This window comes from Cinclus cinclus, chromosome 1 (genome assembly GCF_963662255.1).
Source record: "Cinclus cinclus chromosome 1, bCinCin1.1, whole genome shotgun sequence".
Classification (NCBI taxonomy): Eukaryota; Metazoa; Chordata; class Aves; order Passeriformes; family Cinclidae; genus Cinclus; species Cinclus cinclus.
Window position 1 is genome coordinate 35,013,140 of NC_085046.1, and position 23,384 is coordinate 35,036,523.

Genomic DNA, 23,384 nt, shown 5'->3' on the forward strand with positions numbered 1-23,384 from the left:
CCTTGATGTCTTTAATTTTTTATGTGCCACATCGTGCCACACAAAAGCCTCTGTATTCTCAGACTGAGATGAACTCTTTCAACTGATGACTGTTTAACAGAGACAGATAATATTTTTGCAGTTCTTAACTCACCTGATGACTGTCAAGCTTGTCTTTCGTGAGCTGATCAAGAGCTGCAGCTCACAGAAAAGGCCTAATGAGATTCTCTTCCCCTTGAAAGGACTGTTTCTTTCAGGAAGAATCTGTAGCTAATCACTGTGAGTCTCAAGTTGAGAGGATGATTATTTGAGGGAGACAGAAGCTATGAGTTCTGTACAATTCAACTAAAGAGAGCTCCATTTATATGAAATGAGCAGGTTTTACAAATAACAGTTGGCTGGGAAGCCTTAAGTTTGCAGTTCCTGTGCAAGACCTTATCACAGTCCACGGGTTACCACATACCAGGAAGAGCCACACCAGTTCATTACAGTGGCTGCTGAGCAAGCATCAGACTCAGCCAAAACTTCTCACATGCCACCTCGTATCTCAGAAACTCCCCTGCTTTTCCTAAGATTATCACAGAGTATAGCGTGTCACAAGTATCAAATAATTTGCAAAACCATTACTGTACACGAACCAAGAGTCTGCTGGCTGTGCAAGTTATATCACAAGAAAGCAGGCTGCCATTTCACGTAGTAATTGTCTCACTTGGACTCCTCCTAAGTCCAGGATATTACATACTTGTATGACTACAGTAGGATAAAACCAAGTCACTGAGAATGTTTAAATCACAGGACAAAAATATGCAACACGTGCCAGGGTTTTGCCAAGACAGCTGAACAAGTGCCAAAGGAGCTAGCTGGGGAACTGGAAGCAAGACTAGCACAGTGTTTGGCAAATGTTAGTAAGTTCTTGTCCTCTACAGAAGCAATGAACATATTTTCAGGCTGCCTCATCACTTAAAGAGAAGGCCACAATCTGGAGGCCTGGATCAATCTTTATCAGCTTTGTAATATGTTATGGCTGCAAGATAGTAATGATCAAATGGCATTTCACCAAGTGACTATGCTGAAGAACTCTGACACTGCTGCAGACTAGCCACGAACCAGCAAGCACCCAGAATGCAGCACTAAACTAAGACCTTTGGCAAAAAGGTGCATTATACCAGGCCCAGTGTGAGGTCTTTGCAGTATATTTACATCTTCTACAGACTTAGTGGGCTACCTGACACCTGTGTACATACACTGAATAACAAAACAGTAAAAAAGATCGAAGTAGATAAAAGCACCTTCACAGGTATAGGATCAATGCCTCTCTACATACCAAGTCAAGGTAAAGAAAATGCAGAGGTGAGGCATTCACACACAAAACCCATGCAAAAGCTGTAAAAACATTAACCTGAAGCACAATTAAGATTGAGACAATCACTAAGGTTTGCAAACTGCATTATTTTGCTGAATACAATATTCACAATCTTAATTAAAATTGCAGTCACAATTATGCTCGGTGCTAAAGCAACAATTCTGTGTACTCACAGAACGGGGCAAAGCAAGTGAGAAATTGTATGGTTTCCACAATAGATTTAAACTACCTAAATGTTCTCAGACTATTCTTTAAACAAACTTTAAATTGAATGTTGATCTTTTCTAGACACGACAGCAATTTAGGTTTAAATTAAGCTTTCTCCTGTCCAGTAATGAAATAAGTCTAACACACTCAGAGGACATTTTTCAAGTCACTCAGATTCAAAAAATAAAAATAAAAAAAAGAAAAGTTGTCATGAAAAGACCCAAAGGGATCTGAATCCAGAAATCTTAAGTTGTCTTCTTCAGTAAAAGACCATGTGCCTGCCCATGCATGATAACAGTGGGTTTTATTTAAGCAGAACTTGATAGCAAATCTTGTCAGAATGACAGCTGCAGTCCCTGCCGGGCTTCATTGATACAACACAACAAAAAGGCATCCCTCTGGCACTGGAAAGCTCCCAAAACACTGAAAACTCATGCAAGGCCATGTCTTCTCTTCCTGCTAAACGTGTCAAATGCTATCTGTCCCTCCTTTTCTACAATCAATCATGACCCTCAAATTCTTTTGGTTTATGCGTTCAGCTGCTTCCGTCCTTCGATATTCTTCCCTTGTTTCATCTGCTCTATTTTCTCCTGATGCCCACTCCTTTCTGAAGATCTTTTCTCCTATTTCCACCAAGCGTGAGTGCTCCCATCCAGTGAGCAGGGCATAATAAGTGTCAGGCTAAGACCTCCCTGTTAGGCTACAGGACACAGCGAGGTGCTGCTGTGAAATCTCCCTGTCCAAACACAGGAGAACAGAGAAAGGGAATTACACACTATGTTTGGGGTCTCCACGTCCACAACCTACAACTGGTCCAGGCCAGGGTGGTTCTACCTCTTTGGAAGACATAGGTGGCAGAGGCCTCAGGGCAGTGCCCCTTCCCACTGCACTCATGAAAAGCCAACTGGTTCCATACCCCCTTGGGTGAACAGCAGCACCAACATGGTCCTACTCCTGGAGCCTCTTCTTAACTCGGTGTGTGATCTGCTGCAGAGATACCCAGAGCATAGAGGCCTTATTTTGTAACAGGAAGGTGCTATTCAATGGAAGGATGCTGGAAGATTTGCTTTTATTCCCTGCATTTCAGCATGCGGTCCGCAGACAGGGTGCATACCTCCCACATTCTCTCCATGACTGGAGGTGCAATTCCTGGCACCAAAGCTGGGCTAAATTCTGTTCCAGTTAATTCTCTGGTCATGCTGGTCCCTGGGGGAATGTTTCTGGTGTAGGCCATATCAGCACTCCATCACCCTTTCTCCTTGTCTTTGTCCCTACTCCTGGAATTCCATATACCACTTTCCCTCCATGTCTTTCTTACCACTTCAGTTGTAACTTTGGGTCACGTTCATCTTGTCTGACAGTAAAGTTAGCCAATATGTTGCTTGAACTCTTTTTCTGCCCCACTGCTGTTTAGCTGCAGCTGTGCCTTCCACTCCACTTCTTCAGTGGAAAAGCCTAAAGTGTCTGTGGTGTCTGGGGCACAGCAGCAGGAATGCTATGGCAGGGAGCCTGTGCTAGGGATGTTATAGCTCATCACAAGGCTGACAGATATCTTGATTGTAGGGTTTGTTGGGGTTTTTTGTTTTGGTGGTTTTTTTGGGTTTTTTTGTTTTGTTTTTTTTTTGTGGGAAAAAGTGTGGAAGCAGTTTCTAGGATTGAAGGATTCTGGCTATGAAGATCCTTTGGAGCTTCATACAAGCTGACATGTCAGCTGAGTGTTGACAGCCTATCAAGAAGCTGACAGGGCACGGTCCTCTGAATAGGATGCTTCAGCCAAAAGCCTAGGAACAGGACTGGCAGGCCATTTCCTCTGTAAGCTAAAAGAAAATCAAGGAAGGAACAGATGCTTCCCAGGGAGAAATACATGTTTGCTTGTTGAGAGTAGGGAGGAGGTGATCTCCATACTGCAGGACTTTCTCTTTTATCTCCTCTCTCCAAGCCAGGGGAGCAGAAGGACAGACTTTATCACCGTTCCTTTTGTCAGTTCTCCCTCCTTTGTCACTTCTCATAAGAGCAGGGCACAAGTTTGACTCTTACCCCTCCCTTTTCTCACATGGTGTGCTGCTGCTGCTACTTTTCAGCCGTGTTTTATCTTAGCAAAAAACTTGGTCCGAAGTTGCTTACAATTCCTGAGGGCCACTGAATCAGCAACCAAAGGCATCCGCCAATAGGGAGAAAAAGTCAAAATAAGCACTGAAAATCAGGAAAGAGACACAGTAATTATGCCCATATAAAAGGGATAAACAACCAGATGCCACCAGGAAAAGACTGAATCTCCTCACTTCTATACACTGAGCTTTGCTGAACCTCTCTGCAAGAGCAGTGTTTGGAACAGTGTTTGCAGGATGACACTATTAGGGTAGCAAAGCTGCCCTCCCTCCTCAAACCACCTAGCCACTGACCAACAGGTACGGCAATCATGGGACTCTTCAGAGCAACAGCCACACCTGTTAACAAAGGTTTGGACTCCCAAAATTTCATCCAACAATGGCAAAGTTACAGCAGTAGCTTGTACAACAGTGAATTCTGCCCCACCGCACCATCCTCAGAGCAGAGAGGCAAGCACTAGCCCTACCAGTCCAACTTTGTGTCCCACAGCCATGGTCCCCTCCCCTGCAGATGCAGGGCAGAGCACACAGAAGAGCAAAAACTCATAAAGGTAAAACACAGTCCATGTCTCCATCCTCAGACAACGGTAGGGAGGAAGGAGGAGGAGGCAGTCAGCTCATCTGGAGTGTGCTCACAGAGTAGCTGCCACATCTGCCAATGGCAAAATGAAGTCAAGAGAAGTCATCAGGCAGTAGCTGCATTGGTAGCATGTATAAACATGCAGGAACAGAAAACAAACCCAGAACAGATGTAGAACAGAAATCAAACATGTTACTGAAAGTGAAATCTCTTTACAAGTTTTACTTGGGCAGAGCAATGACAAGTACAGGCATAATAAGCATGAGACAGACGCTGGGACAAAGCAGCATGTCCTGAAGTGGCCCCCAGAAGGGCTTGCAAGCCAGACAGGAGTATTTTTGATACCTTTCCTCCAGGCTGCTCTGAAACACATGCAGTGGGATGTCCAGTGTACAGCAGAAGACATGACTTGTCCAAAGTAAAACCCTCAAACACACTTAATGGGGGGTGTAAACTCTCCTGAAGCAACTGCTCCAACCTGTCTGCTCCTCTTGCCCCACACTACTGGTTTAAGACAATGCACAGCCTGACACCAGCCTGTGCTCTTCTGTGTGGGCTCTTGGACAAGACCCACCAGGACACTGTTATAGGCTATGTGAAACAGCTGAATGTTGACACCATTTCCATCACAAGGACTTTACTCTTCAAATTGAAACATGAGGAATATAAGCAAACATTTAAAAAAATCCTGCACAATCAATGTACATCTATTTGGTGCTTTCAGTATCTCAAGGTCAGGAGCAAATGACACCAAAAAGTTCCTTTTTTCTTTCAAAGGGCCTATACTCCACTCAGGATGAACCAATTCTAAACCTTTCATTTGTGTGAAATTTTAACCAAACAACAATTATTTGTTTTGTAAAATATGTTAAGAACTCCATTACAATATTGCACAGATTTTGTATATTATCTTTTATCTGCATGATGTCAAAGAATTTGTGGCAACAAGTCCTAAAAAGGCTCAGCAAATTACTACAGAGGTGACTCCTAATTACTTCTCTCCCATAATAAAACCATAAGGCATTTACTACTTGAAGTTACAAGTCTGAAATTACTGTGTGATCTCCTGCTCCAGTTAAACACAGGGCAAGTTTTGCTTCTGAGAAAACAGGATTGGGCCCCTGTGGCTTTAATAATTTCACCATTCCATCAGAAATGCCTGTCTGCCAGCCTGCAGACTGCCAAGTCTGGCTCCTTGGCCCTTGAACAGCATCAGGAAGATGAAAAGCCACATGAAGACTGGAAAAATCTGCAAAGCCAGAGGCCAAAGAAAAGACAAGACCACTCAGAAAGACGACACGCAGTTCCTGAGTTGCTGACAGAAATAAAAGATTTCTTGGAAGTTGAGAGCTCTTTTTAGACAGTATCTGTACTCTTCCATAATGTGACTGAATTACAGCATTCATGTAAACTTGATGTATGAAAACCATCTCTTGGAAGAATTCAGTAACTACATTGAGAACCTGGAGTTAAAACAGTAGATAAAATGAATGACTGCATGGTAAGAATGGAGTATTATAGGAACCCAATCTTCATGCTAAGAATGAGGGCAGACTAGAAAGTTAGCATCCACATGACTATTGTGGCAGACATTTTTTGACAAGAGTAAATAGAACATCCTGCAGATGTTCCTTTCCTCCTTAGTCCACTTCTGGTTTGCACACACACACTGTCTAAATAGACGAGCAAAACCCACACAGAAAGAGTAGCTATGACATCCATACAAGCACCTAAAACAAAACTATGTTTCCAAGCACAAGTTGAAAACAGAGTTCCAAAACACATCATACTTAGATTCTTCAACACATCTGACATGTTCTATCATACATACCATACCATATCTAAGGTTTCATCTAGTCTATAATGCATTATTCCAATACAAAATAGCAGTATCACAGTACAGCTGGATCTTGAGGGGACAAGAAATGCCAGCAAACATTAGGGTTTTTTTTACATCTGAGATCTTGTGAATGGTAGAGCTTTTCTGCAGGTATATAACTGTTAAGATTTGGCTAGAATAGTTAATTCATACTATTGACCAGCTTCTTGCTTTGAAGGCCATGGTCTAGACACCAGCACAATGGACTGCCCAGCTCATTCCCAGTTCTGTCACAGTCATCACAGGACTTTAGATAAAGCTCTTTACACTTCCTATTGTGGTATAATTAAGAGTAGAAATAATGTGAAACTTAAGTGACTGAAAGCTCATATCCCCAGGAATCACCCCTCTCAATGATATATGGGTATAAAATACAATACATACATGTGTCTGTGTATTGCACACCTCACTGATGTACAGTTACAGAACATATATATATGTGTGTTAGAAGAAAAAGTGAGTGCATACACTCTATCACAAGGAGCTAGATACAATAATTACAGAAAGCAGAGCTTCCATTTAGAAACTAAAATACGCCTCACAGTTGTGCGTCCTTATTTAAAAAACAGTAAAGTTCAAATCTAACGACTCTTTCCAGCAATTACATTTATGACGTAATTTATGGCATTTATTAAACTCCCAACATATGGAATGCTCCTTTTATGTCAAACTGCAAGTTTCCCAAGACACACAAATGAGTTTTATAAACTGCTACAGAAGTAACATTTCACTTTGTTGTGACTTAGAAGGGGCAAGTCTTGAAGGGTTACTGGACATTATCTCAGCTGGCTTGAGCAAACCAAAGTTGTGGATTTGATCCCTGCATGGGCCATTCACTTAAAGAGCTGGACTCAATGATCCTGAGTTGGGGTCCCCTCCAACTCAGAATATTCTGTGATTCTGTATTGCTACAGGCTGGAATTCACTTGAAATAGAAAAGCAAGCCAAAACACTTCATTTCTTCATATTCGCATTAACAGAAGGGATAGAAGCTCAGATCCAGCAAAACCCTTATGCTGATTCTTTATATCACATACATATAATCAAAGTGAGTTGAATGAGATATGCACGTGGACAACATTTTAACAGAGGGGAAGCATTAGCAAAATCTGGGCTACAAGAAAGTGATCCATTGGCCTCTCCTGCTCATCATCTTTCTGCTCTGAACCTGCTACACATTAATCTGCTCCGAAGCATTGTTTTAGGCAGTTATAGATGATCTATACACAGCCTGGTTCAAGTTATCACATCTCATAAATAACCTAACAATATTTTGCCGTGCTAATTTTATTTCATCACTCCTGAGGACTAAATGGTGGTAACAGACCCGGTCAACTTGAAATACAAAACTTGAATGCCAATTTATGTTCTTCTGCTTACCGAAATGAAAACAAAATTAAATAACTTCACCAATAGGGAAATATTTGCTTTTACTAGTCTTAAATCAAATAACACATGCAAATGCAGAGTTGCAGGTTTTGTTCTTTTTTCAGTCACACAGCCACTTCTTTGAGTTGTTTATTTTTTATGTTTGGGTTTTGCTTTTTTTTTTCCCAAGTGAATGGTGAAGCAAAACAGAAAGCAGAAGCCAGGCACAAATAACTGCTTAATATAACATAAAAATTACTGATAGGAAGAGAAGGTAACTATTGAAATTAACAAGTACTATGTTCTACAGCAAAAAGAAATTCCTGACAAAAAATGCATACACATTTTACAGGAAAAATGCTTCTCTGTCCTCTACTTGCACAATTTCCCGTGCATGACATTTCCAATTCTGAATCAGACTTCTTTCCTTCTCTGAGGGGAAAACTGAAGGGGCTTCTATTAATTTAAGCCAAAACTGAAATTTATTCTCAAATAAAATATTTCAGTATGGACATATTTTAAACTATTGATTCTAATAGAATAATGCCCTCTATAAAGGTCCACTAACACATTATTTGTGTTTTGTATTAGGAAAAAGATCAATAAAAATCAAAAGCCCAGCCATAGCAGTTTTAATAATACCATAGTATTTTTAAGCAGTATAACTGTCTCTACAACATGATGGTAAAGTATCGACATGCTTGTCATAACTTAAAAGATACGTACACTTTCAAATTATATATATATATAATTTGAAAGTGTACGTATCTTTTAAGTATATATATAAGTGTGTGTGTATATATATATATATATATATATATATATATATTTATACACCCCAAAATGCCTCAAATAAGAAGGTTTTATGTATGTAGTAAATTTACAAAACTGGAAGTACGGCCTTGGTAAAATACATATCCTTAGACTACAACCCTTCCAACATTCAAGCAAAAAATATTGTGGGAATGTTACAATGTAATTAATGACCTTATTTTTAAATAATTTTTTTCATGCTGTTGTTTGTTTTTACTAAAGAGACAAATTCTTGACAATCGGGATAAAAACCATATGCTCATGTATTCACACCATAACTTGAAAACTTCTTGGGTACATGTGAAGTATTGCTATTTCTCATCCATCAAAACATCTGGATTTTAGTGGTTTTACAGCATAAATGGCTTGTTCAGAGTATAGCCTTTCCCCATTTAAAAAAAATTATACCCCGTTCCATTCTCATCATGTGGCTAGCATATGTTTCATGCCAACTTTATTCAAGGCCAAAACCTATCGTAACTCATCAGGCCAATGAATTACTACAGGAATGTAAAGCAAAGCAGAAAAAAAAAATCCAATCAAGTCAGTAAAAAAAAAAAAATCCCCTAAATACCAAAAATTCCACACTATTCTGAGAAGTGAAGAGATAAATTACTATCAGATTGCTGTTTTTTCTCAGGTCATCATAACAGAAGAGGTGAAAGAAAAGAAATAGAGGATGAATAAGTTAGCTTAGTTTCTGTATGATCTGTCAAAGAAAATAGAGTTTTCCAAAATAAGTAGATCAGATAAGAGCAAGAAAGGAATGCAGATTATTGAAATATTTCTCTTCCAACAAAACACCAAAACAAAACAAACCAGCTTACCCCACAGACGCACTGTTGAAAACACGGTTGCTTAAGATTATTCCATTTGCCAGCACATATTCTCCTGAGGTTTGCTCACAATTTGCCTCTTATTTCCAATACAACTTGGAGATAGCAGAGGCATAAGATGATCGTTCTTCATCTCCTTTTATTTATAAGGAGTGGGATGCAAAATACAAACAGTTTTTGACTTCTGGGCTGCCGATACAATCTTTGGTTGTTTGGGGTTTTCCTCAGTATAGGCCTGAAGTATTATAGAATAGACCCCAATTTGTCCCTTCCAGCTTTGCAGCAAAAGGTTTGCTGCAACTGTCTTTTATTTTCCTTGGTTTTATTGCCATAAAATTCCATCATTGCTACGTCATATTAGTATTCTCTCTAAGGCAGTGAGAAGGCAACTTCCTCTGCACTTCTGACATTTCACTGAACCAGCAATGACCCACCCAATTCACAAATACAGTAACATCTTCACAAGGAAAAAAGTGTGATGATTTAATCGATTTCATTTGGGAGAAAACTGATGTGCTTTCACTTGAGGGAGAAAAACAGCCCATAGGCTTTGGACAGTACAGATGCCTAAAGGATAGAACACAGAATGACACTGTCAAGGGACAACGTAGAAGACAGACTAGGATTTCTTGGAAGAGGTCACCTTAACAGAAACAAGAAAGATCAGGGTCATAAGCAGATTCATAAAGACAACAGCTCAGAGCAAGCACGCCCACCTCAAGTCTGAAATGCCTTAGCAAAGTGCCCCTTACTCCTCAAGTGCCAATCAGCATTAGATAACCCTTTGCTGATCACAATTTTCACTATTTCAAAAAGTAAAGGACAGTGGCAAATCTAACCACTTTAATTCTGGAGAACCATACGGATTATCAGTGTTGTGGCACACAATGGAAACTGATGGGTTCTTCACAGCCTGCTTTCCCTGAAAGCTTGGAAAGTCTTTCCCCAGACACTTCACTTTCAAGTAAATCAATTTCTAACACTGGGAAACATAAAAATGAAGCTTACACTTGCAACCTTAAGTCCATCTTTTGCATCTATGCATTATTTACATGGTACAAGTAAGTGATCAAACACTGTTTTCCACTGGACATCTGCACCAGCACAAAGCAAGGCAAAACTTAAAAAAAATAGAAAAATGTAATAAAGGAGCGTATTTGCTTACATTATTTCAGCTGTGCATGTCAGAAGGTAAACAGTAACTAAAGACAGCAAGCAAGTGAAGTTAAGTTTCTAGCTAACATTCCAGAAAAATGATCATCTGGACAGTATTTTAGCCCTGTTTTCATGAGAGGGATGCTAAGGGAAGAGCATTTCCAGAAGGCGGAGGGAGGTGATCCTGCCCCTCTGCTCAGCCCTAGGGAGGCCACATCTGGAGTGCTGTGTCCAGTTCTGTCTGTCAGGACAAGACAGACATGGAGCTTCTGGAGCAGGTCCAGCAGACAACTACAAAGCTGGTCAAGGGTCTGGGGAATCTTTCTTACAACAAAAGGCTGAGGGAGCTGGGCCTGTTCAGCCTCAAGAAGAGGTGACCGAGAGGGGACCTCATTTATGTGCATCAAATATCTGAAGGGTGGGTGTGAAGAGGATGGAGCCAGGCTCTTCTTCATGATGCCAGCCACTAGGACAAGAGGCAATGGGCAGAAGCTGATGGACAGGAAGATCCACCTGAATATGAGAAAGAACTTCTTTACTGTGCCAGTGATTGGGCACTGGAACAGATTGCTCAGAGAGGTTCTGGAGTCTCCCTCACTGGAGTTATTCAAAAACCATCTGGACACATTCCTGTGCCACGTGCTCTAGGATGACCCTGCTTGAGGAGGGAGGTTGGACCAGATGACCCATTGCTGTCACTTCCAAACTGACTCAGTGATTCTGAATAACAGTGTGAGCTGATTTAAAGAAAGCACTATTTCTCTCCCTAACAATATGCTCCCTCCACTTCTTCAGACCCTTCCACAAGACAGAGGCAGAGCATAACCAAACAAAAAAACTGCATAACATGCCAGATACATGAGTTAAATCAATTCACAGAGCTGACAGGAGGCAAGAGAGGGAAGCAGGATTTCCCCACATACAGCTGCAAAAACTTATATCCGCCTAGCTGCCAAAGAGTACTTTAAACATATGTCACATTTTGGAACTGATCTCTCATTATCTGCGTATCAAATTTGCAAATACATGCAGTTCTAAACTGCAAATAATACCAGCATCCACCTTTATGTCTGAAGTAAATAAGAGCTGCTTATGGATCACATGAGGAAATGCTAAGAACTTGCTAAGAAGGAAAACTTTTTGACAGTAACTTGTGAATTAGCTCACACCTGGAACTTGGAGATAACCACGTGCTTTTCTCACCATTAAGATTAAACATTTGTGAGAGATACAGTTATCAGAGTAATCATTGCTATAGCAAAGCTAGAGAGAAAAATTAGTACCTGCCTGCACTGCCAGGCTCACTAGCCTTGTAAGAAAGACCTAGCATAAGAATACAATAAAATATTCTGTAGCTACTCACAATTTAACATGGCTTATTCTAAAAACCCAATAAAGGAGAAAATCTGTAGAAAAAATTATGTCACAATATACATACACACTGGAGAGGCTGAAGTAGATTCACAGAAGACAGACTTCACAATCCAAATGTTCTCTTGACACTGCTAGGAACATTTCATTCTTAGAAAGTCTCCAAATCCACACAGATGTAGGTGAAACACTCATGGTTAACTGTGTTTATCTGCAGATATTATTTCTCAGCAAAAACATAAATGAACCAGTGATGATGAAAAAAGCCTGGAATGTCATAACACTACATAGCACAACACAAGCCTTCACACTGGCCAGAGCCAACAACCAAAATAGGGAGGTGTCGATCCTGAGAGCACATAGTCATAGGCGATAACTAAGGAAAAAGAGCAGGAACAATAGCTCCATCCCCCCCACATCTGCCTATCTGCTGACATCTTCAGAGACTGGAGTGATGGGAATAAAACATGCCAAAGCAAAACTCAACAGATCTGGAGAGCTTGTGCTCTTTGGCAAGCCCAAGAATCTGACAGAAGTGCTTCTACTCAAATCTCTTTAAAGCCATGCCTCCTAAAATTGTATTATAAAAATCTACGATGAGTAAGAAAAAAGTATACAAGTACGCTCTACAACAACAAACCTACGCACTTAATCAGACTTGGAAAGCCTAGGTTTAATTTTTTCTCTTTACCAAATATCCTCTGTGCCTGAGGCAAGCCACATTGCTACCACAAGTACTGATTCTTTCTCCACAGACTGCCAAAGATGAGGCTTCATGAGAGAACAGGAGAATGCACATGCTAAAGTTTGAGAGACACTCTGACAGAACAGTGATGAACATTCCAGAAAAGCCCAGAGAAGTGTGTCCTCAATATTAATTCATTTTCACTAATGATACAACTTGCAATACATCTCAGTAAAAGCTGTCAAACTATCAAAGGACATAAACAGTTCACTTTGAAATAAAAACACATAAATGTTGAAACAACTGCAATACATAAACACGAAAAAAATTCCTCTACCATTTGCTTGGTGCTCTCAATAGCAAGCAGTGCATCCCAATTAGTGCATCAAAAAACATAAGAGAACACAAATACAGAAGACAGGCACTCAAAGTCTGCAAAGACAAAATTTCTCAACTCTCACAACTGCCTAAAAGAGCACAGTCCTGTCCAATCACCTATTCTAAACCTCCAGCTTTTTCAAACTCAGGTTTACTTGCAGCAGGTTTTAAGACCCAACAAGTTCCCACTACTCTGGGCTGACATGCTGAGCTGCACAAGGTGTCTCATCTCATCAAGTGAAACACCAGCAGCAGCTCTTTGTCTCACATCATGAGAGACGCGTGGCTCCAGCTTCAACTTTGACCTGACTTACAGAACCAGAGAAGTCACAGCACACTGTAGGGCAAGAGCACAGAGGCTCTACCTGGCATCCTGCCTGCCAGCTCTAGCAGATTTTGGTACTGTGGTGTTATATATATAGCAAGAAGCAGGTCCCAGCCTTCTGCTCAAGCTTCAGATTTTCAAATGGTGTGAGGAGTGTGAGCTTGTAGAACAGGCTAATTCTGAAGTGAAAGAGGGCACAGGCAATGGTGTGAGCAATACTGACAGAGATGCCTGACGTCAATCAGCAAGGAAAAAAATGGAGTACCTATGGATTGTCACAAGAATTAAAACAAGACTATTTCAGACTGAAGAAAAAAAAAACAAGGTAAAAATTGCATGAGACTGGATCTTCACCCCTTTGATGTTTTCCGTCTTTAGTGTATCCCACTATCCTGTTTCCACCTACATGGGTGCACCTGTAAGTATCTATAACCACGTAAGAGTTATTTATGGCAAGTTATCACAACTGAAGACACCAACTTCAGCCTCTCAAAATATCCCTCACAGAGCCCAGGAAGTACAAGGGGAGCAAGGAAAATTAACAGTAAAGTATATGCAAGTTACCTTGCAGACCTGAATTGCTTTACCATTATGAAAATTGGATAAAATGCAAATTAAGGGAAAACAAAAAAAAAGGCAAGAGAACAAAACAAATGAAAGGGTAAGGGTAAAATAACCTAAAATCTGATAACCTGTATCTAACTGTAAGGCTAAATATTAACACAAAATTCTCACTAAGATCTCCGCATGGAAGCATTATGACTGAAGAGAAGACATTTACTTAAAGAAACTGAAAATGCTGTAAGAACTTAACTACTATTCAAAAAACACTATGGACCAATTAACACACTTACTTTAATTGGAAGAAAATCTAAAGAAAAAACTTATGTACTTACCATCATTTAGTGTCGTGAAGTCCAAGAACCGATATTCATAGAAAACATCTATCTTGGTTTCTACCTGGGGCCTCTTCAAAGTTGAATAGATATTACCAGGTCGTTTTTCATCATGCTTCTCCAATTTGTTCAATCCACAACCCATTTCAGCAGTTCCTGACACAAAGAGGTAGGGAAAATGCATAAACATGATTGAGTTTTTTCTTTCTGGATTCATGCCCCACGCTAGTACATTAGGGTGATTTTTAATTTTTAAATACAAGCTGCCTACAAACTACATAAAAGTGTCAAATTTAAAAAATCCTCAGATAGTAACTGAAGTATATACTACTCATATCTACCCTGAGGCATACTGTTATTTTACTGGAAAATTGACAGTTTAATGTATGTATTTTGCATCTTTCAAATGTATTCAATGGTACACTCTGGAAGACATATATTCCATTATAAAAAAATAGCTGAAAATGCAAAATAACTTGCTAATATTAAGGTTGTCAACCTAGTAACAATTTCTATATATGCAGTTACTAAGAGAGCACCTAGCACCAAGTTTTACACACCTCTCTGTAACATTCAAATTAATATCTATAAATACATTTACAAAATGATCTCACTTCCTCCCACCTCATGTTGTTAGAAAATTGCGGCATGTTACAAATCTGTCTTCAAAACAGAAGAGGCACCTGGCCACAGAACTGCATTAGATAAATCTAGTTCTCTTTAATAAGCAGCCAGACCAAAACATTTTAAAGGATTATTCCTGACAACCATTCCTGCTACACATTAAATGTTTCTCAATATCCTGCACATTATAGCTTATCTGAGTATGAAAGAATGGGAGAATTACTTGGTGAAAAATATCCAAATGAACCAAACCTTCTAATTCCTCTCAACAACACTGGTGGGCTCAGGCAAATTATTTCAACCAGCAGCAAGTACAAAAATCGCAAGTATTTAGACAGACCAGGCAGGTACCTGAGGTTTTTCATTACAACCCACCCAACATCCTGCCTCCACCTACACAGAGAAACTCATGCTCCGAGGACAGGGAGGGAAATGCAGAATAAACACTCTGTAATAAAGAGCGGCTGCCACAGGCCACCCCAGACACCTAAAGGCATGGGATCCATTCACTGTAGAGACTGCATGGAGCAGAAAGGTCAGTGTCACAGCCTCCCTTGCAGGCTCTGACACACAGCAGTGAGCACCTGAGAAAGTTTAGTCACAGATCAGGGCTGCCTTTACCTTGGCAATTTATAAATCTAAAGCAGAGAATGAAAACCTTGTTCAGATTCACCATCTCCAAAGAGCTGCTCATAAGCTTATGCCACAGCTCCATCCCCCAAGAGCTTACTTAGAAAGTTAGTCAAATACACAGCCCCAGTGTATTTGGAAACTACTTGCAGAAAATTATCTACATTTTTATTTATACTGTGCTTTAACTTTTATAAATGTTGTCCCTCCCTCATACTTCCTTGCAAAATCATTCTTATTAATAGTTGCCAAATCCCTTGCTGTATCTTACTATGACGAATGCATTCAAGTCCTTTTCTGCCATTTCCTAAACAGGATCTCTGCTCCCTTCATCACCCCACTCACTCTCATTTTCATCACTATTCTCATTTCTCTACATGAACACAGGTGGTCATATGCTCAAAATGAGATCTTAACAAGGCTTATGAAAATAACATTAATGCCTCCCTGTCTCTACTGCAAATAATACACCTACTGCACATAAAATCATCATTCACAGCTGAATCATCCACAGTTTACTGTCAACTTCCTAGCAGACAAAGAAGCTATTTCTCCTTACTTTCATCCAACACAACTAACAGAAGTTTCCAACTCATTCCTCATAACTTTGCTCTATTCCTTGGTGCTTCTACTAGACAGTAATAGCCTCACCCCATTCTCCAGCATGCTTGGAAGAAGGAGCTGGAAGTCCTTCCGGGCTCAACAATACCACCCATCTTCTTACCATGTGCAAAGTCCATAAATGCATACCTACATCTTCCTGCATATTTCCTAATAGATCAAAATAGGACTGAACAACATATCAAACTTGAAAAAAGTAACATAGTCAATATTTGATCACACAGAATCTGGAAGCAGAAAAAACATTTGCTATAACAACCTCTAGTGTTGAGAAAAAAGAATTGTGTCATTTGTATTCCTGAAGTTTCAGTATTTGGTGGATTCATCCAGCAGAAAACAACGTTCCGTGATTATTTTGAAAGAGAGGTAAACAACTACTTTAATAATTTCTATCAGTGAAATCAAGGTTTGCAGACTCAATTTGCTTTTCATGTGGAATTTAAGGTTAAAAATCCTCATGACCTTTTTATGTCCCCAAAGTGATACTTTCCACCTTTTTTTTCCTAATGACAACTACTGCCATTAAAGGATTATTCTTTCATATATACAGCCGTTTCTTCTTTTGCCTGTGCAATATTATTTGCTTCAGTCTAAAATGTTATTTATTTTAATGCATAAACATGTGTTGCATATTAATGAGCCTAACAAGACACTAGGTATTTTTCCATGAACTATAATGGAACACATCCAGAAGTATACTTGTGCTAGTGATGAATTAAAATAGCAGTAAGTGTTAGCAAGTGTACCAAAACTCTTGTTTCAGAAATGGCCCAGTAATTCTTACATATCATAAGTACACAGCATTTCGTAAGGGAAAAAATTCCATTTCAGAGGTCATCTATGCTGCAGTGCCTGCAACCTTTAGTTGTACAAACAGTCTGAAATCCACAGGACTCAGACAGTGATTGTTACAGAAGGGGGCCTTAGGGACTCTGCATTTCACATCGTGAAGCGTTTTACGTTCTTTCCCAAACTGGGGTGATAAGTGCTATAAAATAAAAGCCTGCACTTCCAGCAGCAGCCACAGACACTCTGCTGTGCCTGTCAAGCAAACGTCTTCTCAGTCCTTTGGAGAAAAAGTCCTCCATCCTCACTATGCATGAGAGCAATGACTTCTGTGAACAGAGACAACCCACAAGTCATTCAGCATGAGTTACCTGCCCACTTGGAAAATGAATGAAAACATGCTTTTTTTGTTATTAATTCCCTGAGTGACTGCTTCCTAGAAGACTGATTTTCACCTTTCTGCTGTTTAGCTAAAACTTCAAACAGCATCCTTGAGGATAAAGGCTTCCTCACATTTCGCTATGTATAGGCAGTTATGTTACTGAAAGCACACATATGAAAAAGGATGATGAAAAAAGATGCTTTTACTTGAAAAAAAATGAGGGATCAGGGGACAAAAATTAACTTTCACAACACCACAATTTCTTCCACTATAATTAGAATGTAAGTGCCACAGCAACAGAAAACAAATTTTTAAAAAAATAAAGTTCCTATTTCAACAGAGGAGTCTAAAAATAATTCCACAGAAGTAGGAATTCTTAAAAGTTTTCTCAAATATACTGATGATGTTTGTATGACAAGTCATCGCTTAATCACCAAATTCTGCTCAAAGTTATCCAACAAACATCCTTCTGGGACAGCATGCTTTATATATAACCTTTCCAAGGCTTTTAACAACAGTTATTACCTTCTTCCTTTCATTCACAGCAAAGTTAGTGCTGTTCAGAGTCTTCCCACCATCATCTGAAAGTATCTCCTTGCTTATCACTTACAAATTTACTGGTCAACAGGACATTACTCACCTTCTTAATTTTATAAATTGCAGTTACCAAAGAGTGCTGTAAGAAATGTTCATCACTGATGCATTCAAAGGAATCTAAACCCATTTAGAAAAATTAGCACATTTTCAGAAGGGGTATTACTTTGCTATAAGACATACTTAAAGTTACTGTACTACATAGATTTATCCTGGCTTTATATACTTGCATGTGAATTCCAATTTTATTAATATTAAACCAAAATATTATCACTAATATTCACTTTTTAGTAAATTGAAAAACAATCCTTCAAAGACACTGCCAAATTTTCAAGTTCTTTTTGCTCTGCAGTAGGTTCTAAGACAAACATTTTCTTTTTCATTAATGCAGAAATTAATTACCTACTCAGAAGTTCTATACTTAGAAAAAAAAAAACCCTTGAAAAAATAACATTTAATGAAGAACATTAACCCCTAAAATTATGGTTTAGCTAGGGGCTTTTACAACTACACATGCCAGAAAAATTAACCCTGTCCACAAACTCACTTAGATTAACCTTACATGTGTTCTATGTTCGTGTTGGTCTCAAACTGCTCAAGTGTTCAGATACGGGATGATAAAACTAGAAATAATACCCAAATCTCAAAACAGATCGGGCTTTTTTAGTCTGCATCTTCACTTTAATTTCATAAAGCATCAAGAATAGAAGGTATGCTGAGCTGCAAAACAACAGCAAAGCCTAGTTAATTAATTCCTTAGTTTCTCTTGTGAAGGACAGCATAGGCCTTCACTGGTTAGGAAAGGAGCAGCTTGCTTCTGCAAACTGAATGCAAAATTTAACCCAGGATTCATATATCTCATATACAAACCCAACTCATAAGCTGCAGAACAAACCTCTTGCTGTCACCTCCTCCTCTTCAGTACTGTCCTGCATTGTGCATTTTAGAAGCACAGACATGGGGAACATCTGGAGGTACAGGACAGAAACCCACCCCAGCTTGTCAAATGACCTACCCCTGAACGCTCCTTCTCAATACAAGTTTTATTGAAACCAGAACCATCCTTTGCCATGAAAAAGCACCAAAAATTACAACAAATTGTAGTCAGGAAGAGGAAAAAAAAAAAGCAATATTTTCCCTTTTAATCACCTCTGTAACCCATGAAAATGAATGTATCATCAGAATTTTTACAGCTCTTTCAGTGATGTGTCGAGTTCTCAGCTGATGATCTCTGAACCTCAGCTTTGCTAATACACCCTCTTGCAGCTTGAATTTGCTTTCTCACATTGCTAGTGTGTGGTCAAAATAGATGAAATACAACAAGTTCAGAATTAACAAAGAAAAAGGATAAAATAATGCCATGTAGCTAACGACTTATTTTCTTGTTAGCAGTGATTCAGGCCCCAGGATTCCTTTTCAGAAGGAAAAGAGCACAAAGAAAAGAAGGAAAAAGAAAACCCCTTGCCTTCTATCTGATTTTCTTTTGGGAGTATATTGGGGAAAAAATTAGGCTAATTTTCTGATTTATTGATCCATCCTTTCATGAAACTCCGTAACAATCTATCTCCAAGGAATAATAATGAAAATTACACTGAAATGTAACAGAACCACATGGCTAATGGAAGCTTGAATAGATTACCAAAGTAAGTAATTTAAGGGATGCTTATCAAGTAAGTACATATTGGTTAAATAGTTTATTTCAACTAATCAATGCATAATGTCAATGACTACTTAGAGGGATGATTTAAAAATAATTCCAAAACAATTCTTTTAAATACTTATATTCTTAAGAGTCAACTGCTAAATATATAGCATTAGACTGAATATTCTAGCAAATGCGTAAGTGAATACACTACCAGCTGAAAATAGGAACAAGGTAATTTTAGTACTTACAACAGCATCCAAGGAAAACGTGCTGTATGGAAAATTAATGCTTGTCAGCTTGTTTTTAAGCAAAATTATTGAGAACAAGCTTGCTTGCATTAACGTATTTAAAGCATTTATGGGCCAGGACTAGTGAACGTATTTTGTAAGCTTTATCATGGACTAATTTATTTTCTAAAATACATATCCTAATTTACTGCTAACGTTTTTTTCACAAAATATAGAATATAGTATTCTTACTGATAAATGCAGCAGCTGGAAAATATGATAACTACAATGTATTAACAGGCTTTCTCTCTTGATTTTGGTTAAGACCCTTCCTTCTTCCTTCCACGGGTGATACTTAGGTACCTCACAGGGATGCTAGAAGGCATTTACAAATAATAGCAGGACTTCACATTTGTTGTGCAGTAATGAGACATGCTTATTTTCTTAAACCCTCACTCTGGCAATGCTGACCTTTCCATTTTCAAAATAATAAGCACTTCATGCTCACTTCACCAGTTAACTTGCTGGCATGCGGTCACTTAATTCTTGCATCCTTCCCAGTCTACAAAACACCAGTGTTTAGTCCCCCACTCAGCTCTAAACAAACCCTGAGAGTGCTTGCAAATTATAGTCGAGTTCCTTTCCTAGCCTAGTTAAAGCAACGAACCAGAGGAGGAATAATAACAAGGCAAAAAAACCAGCATAACCAAAGCAGAGAATTAAGAACACCAGACCTGACAAACTGGGTGTACAGGTAAACAAAGAAAGCAGAATAGGATGCCAGAATGATCCTTTGTCATTTCCCAGAAAAGAGCCACGCTCCTGACTTCTCATTTTTCCCACCATGGCTTACCACTGCACAGGTTTGGTTTATTTTGTGAGATTACACCATCTAAGAGGGAAATTCCTTATTAAGAGAGACCCATGTAGTCTTTTTTCTTTTTTAACAGCATTACCATCCAGGAAGATATGTAAGCATATATTCAATAAATACTGCATTAATTTTTATTTGTGTGGAGGGATGTATGCTTAAGTAACAAATGTTTATCAAACAATTTGAAACATTCGGAAAAACTTATAAATACAAGGAACAATTACCATAAATCAGTCCTGTCTATTGTCAGATGTTACAGCCGACCAATTTTTTTTCCACCACATACTTACGAATTTGACCTGTGCTGTCAGGGTTTTAGACTTGAGGCTGATAACTAAATCTCATCTTATAGGAAGGTTGGTGAAAGAATAATCCCAGATTTTTCCCTTATGATTGATTTGATTTAAATTAAACTGCAGAGCAACCCAAGTAAATCTTCAAGTATGGTTTTCAATTTCAAAAAGCAAATCTCAAAAACTAAGGAATTCATCAGTGAGATGAACAGGAATGAGCAATTGGAGGATGTAAGCACAGGGGAGGTCTGGAACATGTTTAAACTATAATATGAGTATCTGCAGAACTTGGAACCCAAGGAAGTGACAAGAGAATTCATAAGAAGGTTTCCAGACACAGTGAGATGAATCACCTAATAAAGAAGGAAACGCAGAATAAGCAGAGAGCTTAAGGGACAGGAACAAAGTTCAGCAGAGGAACAGTCTCAGATCAAGAAACACCAATATAAAACGAAACATGCCAGAAGCCAAGGCAAGCTGGAAAAGCCAAAGATACCACAATTCAACAGAAGCAGAACACAAATCAGTACTAATCTGGATTCATACCAAGAACTCTGGAAGACCTGTCATGATGAATTGCAGCACCAATTGCTAGAATTAAAAGCAAACTATTTCTTTGGGTTTGGTACTGTCTCCAAGGGAGACAAGAAAATTTACTGACTACAAAAAAAACAAAACCAAAAAACATAATTTGGTCAATTAAGACAATTGCTAGTCTAGCTTTGAGTTTCTAAGCTTAAGGAAGAAAGCACAGTAATACATGGGTGACTATGATATGGATTCAGTAAAGTTAGAACAGACTACCCTGACAGGTCTTGTAAACACATGTCACAAAAATGCACAACACCAGCATGCAGCATGTCAAATAACACACCATCATGATAATGTGATTTCAACAAACTCTTATTAGGTGTTATTGTTCTCACTGCAGTATTCACATCACTGATTTGGGCTTGACTCTGCTGCCCTGCATAACACACTTACTTTGGTCTGTGCTGTCCCTGGGCCTGAAAACCACCAGGCCACCTCTGTGGGCTCCCTGCTACCACTTAAACTCCTCTAGGAGAACAGAGCTGGTTTGTGTGGGCGGGCACGTGAGCAACAGGGTGGGAAGAAGAGGAACAAACAGGATCAGAGAGAACTGGTGGAGGATTAAGGTGAGCACTGTGCTAGTGGTGGGGAGCAATGTGAGGAACAGCAGGTTGGTGGGAGACCCTTGCCTCCCACCACCACCTACATCACCCTGTAACACTCATCCAAAATATTTAACACTTGGTGATAACCACGATGCTGTCTTTCAGTAAAGCAGAAGATTCAGATAATACCACATCTTTCTACAAAATACTTTTAGGCAGTGTATTTTTGGTCAAGACAACAAAGTGTTACTGTCACTGACCAATGCACAGGTAAAATTTATGCCAAAATACCATGTCCAAACATTCAAGCAAGTTGCCTACATGTGACAACAGAAGACTACCAGGATGCCAAGAAAGACTTGAAGGACTACTACCAAGAACATCAAGAGAAATCACAGCAGCTTAGAGAATAAAGACTGAATTAACTTGACAAAAGCATGCACAGAAATATTAGATATGAATCCAACTTTCTTTTAAAGTTAACCCCACACCACTCTGAACTCACAGAAAACAGGCATGAGAAACAGATGCATATTGCAATGTATGCACAGCTGCTAATAACAGTGAGTAACCATGGTAAAATACAAAACACAGACTTGACAGTCCTATGTTTACTGCCTTTTGCTAGCTTGCCTTGGAGTAGAACCATAGCCACCTGATGAAGACAAAAAGTAAAGCAGATCACTGGTGCCAGGTGTGAAACTGTGGGATCTCACATGAACGTTAGGGATGGAATAATTGTTATGCGAATATTTTTTACTTACTTCAAACAGAGACTTCATCAATTTTGATTTTTATTCTTCACAAGTCTGTGACCCCAGCTTTTCCACCACAGAGTCTAAGGCCAGTTCATTATACCCAATATGGTATTTGTGTTTCCCAGTACCACAGCTCAGAACTCCCTAAGGTATTTAATCACAGCTGTATATACTCATTTCATGCTTCATTCTCAGACTGGGGAATGCCAGCACTCAAGGGGTGGAAAGCCCCTTGTCTAATGCAACTTACTTGAGGTTAAGCTGGATTCCTAAAATAACCCTTCATTCTGAGTTTTCTTTTTCCCTAGAAAAAACAGAAATTAAATACACATATGTGACCACTAGAATTGTGAAAAAGAGAGCTATTGCCACTAACTTGCTATTCAATACCAGTACCTGAAATTAATTGGATTCATTAAAAATAAAACATAAAAGCAAATGTATAAAAAGATCTCCCCTTGTAAGCTAGAGGCCAGCTACATCTTGATATGGTCATTATCCTACAAAATAAATAAACAAATATATATTTTTAAAGGGAATACAAATTGAAGCAGTATACAATTACATGAACCACAGCTACCAAACTTTGGCTGAAATTAAAGAACGTTCTTTCAGATATAGTTTTATGATATTAAACACAGCATTCTCTTTAGCACAACAGCCACCCCTATGAAGACTCCAGCACTGCTCCCCGTCCTGCCACACAGCAGCCCCCGGTTCAGCTCGTTCTCTGGTCCGAGCTGCTAGCGCTCTAGAGGGAGGGAAGCACCCTCAGGCGAAACGGAGAACAAATGTCTCCCATTAATTACTTGACTAAGCTGAAAGTATCAGAGAACTGTAAAGTCCATCCAACTAAATTCCCCTTTTCCAC

The 23,384-nt window shown here is 39.2% G+C and overlaps 1 protein-coding gene across 1 annotated transcript in view; it reads right to left on the minus strand.

Moving 5' to 3' along the window:
- Positions 1–14,088, minus strand: part of RFTN1 (raftlin, lipid raft linker 1) — a 79,085-nt gene extending 64,997 nt beyond the window's left edge. The window contains exon 1 of the mRNA XM_062496163.1: positions 13,944–14,088. Coding sequence (XP_062352147.1) covers positions 13,944–14,088 — 145 coding nt within the window. The remainder of the gene's footprint in view (positions 1–13,943) is intronic.
- Between the last annotated feature and the right edge of the window lie 9,296 nt (positions 14,089–23,384).